General features: G+C 44.4%; 1 protein-coding gene across 1 annotated transcript in view; it reads right to left on the reverse strand.

Moving 5' to 3' along the window:
* PDHA1 (pyruvate dehydrogenase (lipoamide) alpha 1) overlaps nucleotides 1-7,989 on the reverse strand; it is a 28,600-nt gene extending 20,611 nt beyond the window's left edge. Inside the window, exons 1-4 of the mRNA XM_011995798.1 lie at nucleotides 7,794-7,989; nucleotides 2,543-2,602; nucleotides 1,825-1,998; nucleotides 571-697 (exon numbers count right to left, since the gene is read on the reverse strand). Coding sequence (XP_011851188.1) covers nucleotides 571-697; nucleotides 1,825-1,998; nucleotides 2,543-2,602; nucleotides 7,794-7,979 — 547 coding nt within the window. The 5' untranslated portion in view covers nucleotides 7,980-7,989. The remainder of the gene's footprint in view (nucleotides 1-570; nucleotides 698-1,824; nucleotides 1,999-2,542; nucleotides 2,603-7,793) is intronic.
* Between the last annotated feature and the right edge of the window lie 2,298 nt (nucleotides 7,990-10,287).

Raw genomic sequence — 10,287 nt, forward strand, 5'->3', positions numbered from 1 at the left:
GACTGGGGGGCCCCCAGGTAAGAGATCTGCCAGCCCAGCTGTGGCTTTCATGATAGGGATTCAGGGCTCACTCCTGGCCGAATGCAGTTCTTGGACCTGAGAGAGCTGAAGCTCCACGGCCTGTCTCGTGGGAAGGAAAGCAACGGTGCGGATGGCCTCCTCCCCTTCTCCAGCTCGGGCACTTCACCAGCCTCTGGGGCTTACTGTTCTCTGCCTTGGACTACAATTATCTGAGCAAGCATCTGACCTCTTGAATTAGACTGCGAGTTCCTCAAGAGCAAAGTCCACCTTTCACCCGCTCCTTCCCACCCACCCTGGCCGCACTCGCACTCACACTCACACGTGCACACTCACACACACCCACACACAATTCGTTGATCGACTGCTGCATATAAATAAAGTGATACGTTTTCCTAGGAACATTTTTCAGAAGTACCAGAGCACCAAAGGAGAGAGGGTTAAAAAAAGAAACTTAAAACTTTAAATATTAACTCATAAAATAGCATCTTAATGAGAGATATTTAAAAACTTAATCCACTCATTTCCCCTTTCTGTAAATCAACAGCAAACCTGTAAGCTCTGCGAGAATTTCTCGGACGGAAAGGCCCCGGGTGAAGGTAAAGCCGTGAGCCCGGTAGGCTGTTATGAGATGGTCTGTGGGGTTGATGCCGGCTTCCAGGCCCACACAGCAAGCTTCCTGTTAGAGGAAGGAGAAACTATGAAGCAATACGATACATGTTTCTAAATAAAAACGTTTCCTAGACCGTAGTGAAATATTTGGGCTAGTAGAACCTGTCATAATAACCAGAGAAAGTAGCTATTTTCCACCAAAATACAGAGCGGATGGCCCAAGCCAGAAGCAATAAACTGGCAACCCACACATGGGCCACTTCCTTCCTTTCTCCTGTATGATGACCTAAAAGAAAATCCTACATCAGATGTCAACATTAAAACACTAGGGAATTTCACATGAAAATCCAGACTTCCGCCTTCTCTTGGAGACATGGAAAACAGGAAGCATTACCCCTGATTTCCACATGGCACCAACTGGCTGGAACCAAGTCATGGCATTCCTCTGGGTAGGGCATGCTGGTCCCAGTTCAGCACGAGTCCCTGTCACCATTCTGTTTTGTATACCTAGCTTTCTTCACTCATTAATTCTACCTGGCTGGCCCTTATAGGTATTTGATTCTATAACCCTTGACATAAGCCCACAAAACAAAAAACAAACTAATCCTTTCTCTCCAAATTATATACAGTACAGGTGATCACAGTGCCAGAAAGTTTTAAAATAGTAAAACTCTAAGAACAGGTACAGAAAACTGGCAATGTTATGTGTGAATGAATTCTTTAGCCTAAGCTTCATAGCAGGTTTTGGCATTCTACTTTTTAATTCTAAAATACTGGCTTCAGCCAGGCACAGTGGCTCACGCCTATAATCCTAGCACCTTGGGAGGCTAAGGTGGGCAGACCACTTGAGCCCAGAAGTTTGAGACCAGCCTGGGCAACACAGTGAGACCCCGTCTCTCCAAAAAATACAAAAATTAGCTGGGTCTGGTGGTGTGCACCTGTGGTCCCAGCTACTTGGGAGGCTGAGGTGGGAGGACTGCTTGAGCCCAGGGGGCAGAGGCTGCAGTGAGCCATGATCACACCACTATACTCTAACCTGAGCGAGAGAGATTGTCTCAAAAAAATAAATAAATAAAAGAAAATTACATTACCAGCCTCAAACTCTTCTGATACATAAGGCAGGGTAAAGCCCAATAAGTACAAGCCATACTTCAGTACCTAAAAACACAGTTCTATCACAAACCTACCACTCACCTGACCATCACACAAGTGACAGAAACCACGAATAATTTTCTGTTTATACAGCTGATCTGCTTTCAACTCCATTCGGCGCACAGTCTGCATCATCCTGTAGTATTTGAGCCCATCCTCCCTGGTGAGCACTGTTGTGACAGGAGGGCCTTCTTCCAGTCGGTGAAGGTCACATTTCTGAAATGGAATAAGGTAGTTATTATCCTCCACATACTACACTGCAAACACTGTTGACCACTCTAAGATCTAATTCCATTGCAAATAATATTGAACTTGAAAAACTGCTAAGGAGCACATTAGTAATGCTTCATATCGCCTCTGTTCCTTAAATCCATAAACCTCACTGTGCAATGAGATGGGGCTTGGGGAAAGGAAATCTTTCTAAGATGATTTTCACTGAAAGCCCCTAGAAGCCAACTGAGATATAGGTTGAAAGAACCTTCAAAGAAACAACTAAGACTCTTCTTATTCAAATATTTCACTGAATTACTTTCTAAACTTTAGAATAAGCTTTTATTTTTATTTTCTAGCTCCTCCCCCTACCCCCCACAGAACAACAGCAAGCTGCTGCTAATAAATTCTAGTTTTCGTGAAGCTTCTCTGAACCTCCGATCCTGAACGTTTAGAAGAAAATGACTGAACATGTTCTATTCTAAAAGTAAAACTGTATTATCAGAGTGTACCTGTGAAAAAATTATTAACAAAGTAAAACACCTCTTACCTTAATTTCAAATGTAGCATCATTTGCAAAATTACGGGATGCTACCAGCACTCTGCTTGCCTTAAAAGACAAAAATATACAAACAAATCAGTACTTTTTAATTGTCAGCTATTTTGGAAAGTATAACTATTAATCAGTTATCAGGATGAAGTTATGGAAATTTAATAAGCCCCAACGTACTCATAGGCTTCTCTTCCACCCTGTGCACTGTGTTTGCATCTATCTTAGCCTCCAAAATGAATTCATGCTTTGGCCAATGAAACATGATCATCCCGCCATCTGAAGGCAAGCAGTGCAAAGAGGGGCAAAAACAAAACCCATCCTTTGTTTTCAAAGAAATTATAGTTGAGAATATAATGAAATTAGTGGCTAAAGAGACTAGATCATCTGTGAGCTGTGTTTGTTTATGCCATTCTTTTGTTTGTTTGTTTGAGACAGAGTTTTGCTTTTATCACCCAGGCTGGAGTGCAGTGGCGCAATCTCGGCTCACTGCAACCTCCACCTCCCGGGTTCAAGTGATTCTTCTGTCTCAGTCACCCGAGTAGCTGGGATTACAGGCACCCACAACCACGCCCGGCCAATTTTTGTATTTTTAGTAGAGACAGGGTTTCACCATGTTGGCCAGGCTGGTCTCCAACTCCTGACCTCTGGTGATCCACCTGCCTTGGCCTCCCAAAGTGCTGGAATTGCAGGCGTGAGCCACCGCGTCCGACCTGTTCATGCCATTCTAGTCATAACCAGATACTGTTCATTTTGAGCAAGCCAAAATTATACTTCAAATAAAACTATGATTTAATCCCCACTCCAGGCAAAGTTGACTCTTCTATCAAATTGGATCTGTAAGAAAAAATATTTTAAATTGATTGAAGTATGAGATAAATACATTAGGGAGACAAGACAAAAGAAAAGATACTTAGCACTCTCTGACTTAAACACAATGTGCTTGAGCCAGCTGTTTTATAATTTATAATTCGAACAGCCTAAATCTTGGGTAGGCTCCTCCTGAAGCCCCAGTAGAAAGAAACGTTCTCTAAAACACTGTTCTCTTGACGTTTGGGTGGCTGTCACTGTTTGGAGGTAAAAAGCTTGGGAGGAGGCAAGAAATGATTCCTTTCCAGTTTTACAATTGAGCAAACCTGCTCACAGCAAAAGTATTCTATGTAATGGCTAAGGTTTAGGTTAGATGACAGTATTTATCCAGTTAGTATTATCGTACTATTTTAACTCCCTCCTGCCATATTCTCACACACTGACATGTAAACCAACATGATTTCTCCATAAAAAGCACATCTGATGTGTTCATACTTTACGTAATCCAGCAGTGGACTGGATCTTGGTGAGAAGAGTTAAGACTGATCTGCCAAGTATATGCTGGAGTGTACAAGCCAATAGGCAGAAAGCTAATTACATATCTCTTCATCCCTCAATAGACCATTATAGGACAAAGCCAACAAACACAGACAATGACAGTGCTGGAGGAAAACAACTGAAATACTAAGAATCAGTGTTTCAGTTAACTTACAGACAGAGACAGTCCACTAATGTATCTCAGAAAAACTGAAGGGAATTTAGGAAGAAGTAAAGCTGAGAGAGGGTGAAACAGCAAATCAACGGTTATATTTGGCAATCATCAAACAGATGTGTTATTCTTGGCAACTTGTGGGGCCAGAAATGTACTGTATTGCGAAATAAATTTCCAAATGCAACTACAGAAACTGCAGTTTTTGGAAGGCAGGAGTCCAAATCAGCCAGGAAACAGTAACAGAGGAAAGGTAACTTCTTTCTCAATCCTAGAGTTGAAACGATGAGGCAGGATAATGCTATACAATAAAGAGCAAGAAGGGGCCCAGTGCTGTGGCACGCACCTGTAATCTTGTGCCTGCAAAGATTAGGACTGCCAGAAAGCTACTTAGATACGTTCTCCCCTGGCTTCATTATTGTGTATCTCAAAAATAAGAACCACTGATATGAGTGAAAGGAGCAAAGTTAAAGAAGCTAAAAGTCCTATCAGAAGTGTGAGTGTATCGTAGTTTCTGAGTGAGAGCTTGTTGAAAAGATAAGTTTACTATTCATTTTCTCTGGAGAGTCATAAAAAGATTCTCTGTTAAATGGGATTCCTCTCTGACAGAGACCACGAACCACCCATTCAAATTTTAAAAAATAAAAATTAGGCCGGGCATGGTGGCTCATGCCTATAATCCCCAGCACTTTGGGAGGCCAAGGTGGGAGGATCACTTGAGGCCACGAGTTCAAAGTCAGCCTGGGAAACATAATGAGACTCTCATCTCTACAAAAATAAATATTAAAAAATTAGTCACGTGTGGTGGCGCACATCTGAGGCTACAGTAATCTATGATTGTGCCACTGCAGTCCAGCCTAAAAAAAAATTAATTAAAAAAAAGCAAAACTTTAACTTCCTAAATACATAGGAATCATTCATGTGAAAGAGGAAAAATGTTTCAAAAATTCCATATTCTAACAGTGTAAATTAAAACTCTTACCTACCACTTATAAAGCCAAAACACAGTAAAGATCTCAAAAAAAGTCATACAGAAATGCAAACAATAAAACAAAGAATAACATTTTAAATGCAATTCAGTCTTCTTCCATGAAATAAGAACTATGAAAACTACAGACCTTATTCAAAAATGAAAACACAATCTTGAAATTCATTTCAAAGTTTCACAACACACACTCTTTGATGAGACAATGGCAATCTTTAAACCTGAGATGAATCTCCCCACCTGCCTGGTTTTAAGAGAGTGAGAGTAATCCCAGCACTTTGGGAGGCCCAGGTGGGAGGACTGCTTGAGCCTGGAGATGGAGACCAGACTGGGCAACATAGCGAAACCATGCCTCTACTAAAAAAATTTCTTTTTTTTAAATTGGCTGGGTGTGATGGTGGCGCACGCCTATGTTCCCAGCTACTCAGGAGGCTAAGGTAGGAGGATCGCTCGAGCCCGGCAGGCTGAGGCTGCAGTGAGCCGTCATCATGCTACTGCACTCCAGCCTGGGTGACAAAGAGACTCTATCTCAAACAAAACAAAAATACCAGGGAGAATAAAAAATGAAAAAGGAAAAAACACACAGCATCTTGGGAGGTTAAGGGGATTAACTTGTGTCACAGCCATCAGACCAGCTGCCTAAACTTATCCCTCCCTTCATGGAGTATCACACAGATGGTAGGAATCTAGTTCAGTAAGTCTGCCTAATTTGGGTGAGCCACTGCTTATTGTTTACTGTCAGGATTTTTGTGAAAGGCTTATATACAAAATGTCTTTTTACATGTATGATATAAAGAATTAAAACCTTGATCTATCTTGTTACTTATAGTTAAGTAAAAAGACATCCATAAGTATGAAGAATTACAAAAAACAAAGAGTCAACACGTTAATTATTCCACCCTTTAAAAAGATAAAGGTGAAACTTTTAGTTCTACCCTTAAAAGCTTCAGGAATTGTTCCTAATTAGTCCACGACAAGTTGAGTGACACAGAAAACTTCCTAATTATCTGAAGAGTTTACACCACTAAGTGGAAAGATACCTGGGCACTTTCTAAGGTGACTTCATATCTGGAATTCAATTTTCTTCCTACTGTAAGGTGGGGGCGGGGGGAGACCCTGCAAACTGATAGAGGAAACGATAAACCTGACTTGCAGAAGAAATAATAAACCTACATCGGGGTGCCTAAAGGATGTTTCTAAGCCCATAACTACCGGTACAGCCCTCTACCCACAGATATCCCCAAAGGGAATGACTTTTTTTTTTTTTTTTTTTTTTAAACACGGAGTCTTGTTCTTGTCGCCCAGGCTGTGGCGTAATGGCACTCACTGCAAACTCCGCCTCCCGAGCTCAGGCTATTCTCCTGCCTCAGCCTCCAGAGTAGCTGGGATTACAGGAACCCGCCACCATGCCCAGCTAATTTTGTATTTTTAGTAGAGACGGGGTTTCACCACATTGGCCAGGCTGATCTCCAACTTCTGACCTCAGGTGATCCACCCGCCTCAGCCTCCCAAAGTGCTGGTATTACAGGCTTGAGCCACCGCACCCGGCAGTTCTGTCATTATTTTAGGCAACAGGATTCCTAGAGGGGCATACCTCTTACCTTTGACAATCTCTGCCTCTACTTAGAGCTGTATCAAGTCCTGGGGGAATTATCAGACTCCCGAGGCCTCCAGTTACACCAATTAACACGACCTCACTGTGCCTAGGGGTCAGAATGCTAGAAGCTTAGGTGTTAGGCACCTCTAAATGCTGAGGCCATGAAATAGTGCTGGACTCTACCCCCCACCCCTCAAGCATCGTTGCTGTTTGCTTTAGCTACTTGTACCCCAAGAATGTGTAGGTAAGGGGAGGGGAGGGCAGCGTCCTCTGAGTTCTGCTTCCGCACTCCTGAACTCACTGCCAAGAAAAGCTCAGATGTTGAGGGAGAGGGAAGGGGAGGAAGTTTGTTTCTGAAGAGGCTGACCCTCTGTGAACCCGCCTCAGAACTGAGCACAGGTGTTCAAGAAATGTATACCGAACGGGACACTCAATAAATAACACTATTCAACACACATGCTATCGATTATGTGCCGGGTGCTATTTGGAATCGTATCCACACGTGTCACTCGTTGAATCCTCAAGACAATCCCAGGACAACTCTAAAACTCCATTTTAGAGTTCACTGATAACATTTTAATAACCGATAACATTTCAGAGATAACTCTTATCTCCATTTAGAGATTAACTCCACTTAGCGCAAACATTTCAGGAAACCGGGTCCCCGGGAAGTTTAAAAACTTGCTCAAGGTCACAGGGTTAGTCAATGGTGAGGGTGCTGTTTGAACGGAGCCACTCCGTCTCCAGATTCTACGCTATTACAAAGCCTCTCGGTCAAGAGAAATTAAGTTAGGAAGATCTGAAATGAGTAGGGTCAATCGGAGACTCGAAGGAGGCCGAGGCCACCCTTTCCGAGTCCTGTAAACCAACAGGCACCTCTTGAGCACACTGACTTCGCCCGGCGCACAGCTGGGCCCGGCGGCGGCAGCGGGGTGTCGAGAAGGGGGAAGTCCACAGGGACCTTGGCAGGATCCCGGTCCGCGTCGCTTCTGCTGAGGCCAGGAACGGAAAGCAGGGGGTGGGGGCGAAGTGAAGGCTCCCCGGCTCCCCTAGCTCCTTCTACCCCGCTCTGGGTGGCCCGGCCCGGCCCGCCCTCCGGCCCCGCCTCAGCCCCGCTCGCGCCCCACCCCGGCCGCCCAGGAGGTCTCACCGGTTTCTGAGAAGCGCCAGACAACACGCGGGAGACGGCGGCGAGCATCTTCCTCATGAAGCACAGGCACTGGCGGCAGCGGCGACTCCTCACAGCCCAAGAGGCACGACGAGGGTGTCCCAAAGTCTCCTTCAGGTGCCCCAGCAGACGCCACGCCTCAGTCGCAGCGCGACGTGACAGAGTCATAATAACGTCATGCGCTGCGCCGGGCCACGGGCCAACCAGAACGGCGTCCAGGGGTGCCCCGCCCCCGCTAAAGGCCTGCGGCTGCCCATTGGGTATCAGAGCCAGAGAGGGAGGGGCTGAGCGCTCTTTCCGACGCCACGCGGCGGGCGGGTGAGGAGGCGGGACCTGAGGGCGCCTGCGTGGGAAGGTGGGGCCCCGCCTCCAGGGCGCCGCGGGAAAGGCGCCTTCCTAGATTTCGCACTGCAGCGCCGGGTCCTACCGAGCGCCTAGTCCTGCCGGTGCTGCAGCTCTGCAGCCCTCGCTCAGTACACGAGATGATGAAGATTAGCAGCATGCTCAGAGCCAAAAGACAGAACACCTGGTTTCTGTAAATGGTCTGCCACTAACTTGTCTTTAAAAGATCACGTAGCAGTTGGAAAATTCTGCCCTGTCTACTTGAACGCGGATCAAAAAATTTGTTTCCCAATATATGTCGAGAGGTCAATGGGAAAAATCTTTTTTCTCTAGTTATTGGTTCACTGCGAGTTAACAGCGTGGCTCAGCCAATGATGAAAGCACACACAGAGACAAACACCAAAGCAACAAGAGGCTCTATTCAGAGGATCAAAGGGCACAGGAACCCATTCTGTTGTGCCCTAGTGGGATTGCACCTGGGGTTCACATTTGGGCTCCACATTTTAAGGGGGATAATGACTAAGCTGAGTGGAATCCAGGGGACAGTGGTCAGAATGGTGAGGGGCTGAGATTGTGACTTATGAAGAACGATTAAAGAAGTTAGGAAGAAAACAGGCTAACTAGAATTGGCTAGGTTATGATGTGGTAACAACTGACCTCCAAATTTCAGTCACTTGAGGAATTTTAAGTGGCACGAGCCATCGTGCTCATAACACAGGTCCTTCGCAGCGTGGCACCCTCTCTGTGGAACTTAGCTTGTCTCATGGATGAAGGGAAAAGGGATCATTTAAACCGGCTCTCAAAGCTTCTGTCCAGAAGTGACACATGTCACTTCCTCTCAATTTTCACAGACCAGAGCTAGTTACCCGACCATGTCTGGGTTCCACAAGGTGAAATATAATCCTGCCAGGAGGAGAACAGAAAATTGAATGAACAATAAAACCAGAGAGGATTGGATATGTCTTCACACATTTTCAGGCCAGTCATGTTACAGGAGGAAGAGCTATTGTGTGTGTGTGTGTGTGTGTGTGTGTGTGTGTGTGTGTGTGTGTGAATAAAATCCTTTCATTTCAGCATAACAATGAATTTTCTAACAATGACAATGGTCCAATGAGATAATTCTCCCCCAGTGTCACTGAAAGTATTCAAAGCAGAAGTTCAAAGCATGACCAGCTCTCGGCATAGCTAGAGAAAGAATTTGGGCACTGGGTCAGACCCTGGACTGAGAGATCGTGTTGAGTCCTTCCAACTTGATGACCAGGTTGTAGTGGAAGAAAACTTCTTAAAAGAGTCAGAGGGCGCCATTAAAAGGCAGAGATGGACGTGAGAAACTTGCATGGTATGATTTCAGCAGCTGCTGCTGCTGATAGAATATGAAAGGTAAAAGAGAATGAAAAGGTTGGAGGCCAGATGTCCAGCTCAGGAGAAAAAGCTGGTCTGAATGGTTTGGGACATGTTGACCTTGTGGTGGCGGTGGCACAGCTATCTGAAGATGTCTCCCGGGAGGTTGGAGTTGTAAGTCTGGAACATATGCTAAAAATATTAATTTGGGAGTCATCTCCATGGGGTGGTGATATTGGTTGTGCATGTCCGGGAACTCTGTAGGCCACATATGGATACAAATTCATTCATTCATTCGCTCATTCATCCAACACCTATTATTGAGCACTGATTATGTGTCAGACACTGTACTACACACTGAAGATATAGCAAGGAACAAATAAAATATAGGTCCTACTGAAATACATGATTGAACAAATCAATGGGTTTGAAGGAACAACTTTTCCTTACAGTAGAATTCCAATTAGTTAATATAGAAGGAATGATGAAAATAGAAAAAGAAAATCACCATTTGGCAAAGACCACAGTAACTGTTGCAGGTGAGAATTATCATCAATAGAGGCTAAAGTTAGTGGGTAAATGTATGATGAGAAACAGGACATTTGCATCATCTCAAATGATCTCGATTAGATTCATTACAAAGTTTAAAGTAGTAACTTTGCAGTGCAGAAACAAAGTAACCCATTTTTCAATGACTAGGATATTTTCTCTGCATTTCTTGTTTTCCATATATATATATATTTATTATTATTATTATTATTTTGAGACAGAGTCTCGCTCTGTCGCCCAGGCT

Source organism: Mandrillus leucophaeus, unplaced genomic scaffold, assembly GCF_000951045.1.
Source record: "Mandrillus leucophaeus isolate KB7577 unplaced genomic scaffold, Mleu.le_1.0 Scaffold499, whole genome shotgun sequence".
In the NCBI taxonomy this organism is placed as follows: Eukaryota; Metazoa; Chordata; class Mammalia; order Primates; family Cercopithecidae; genus Mandrillus; species Mandrillus leucophaeus.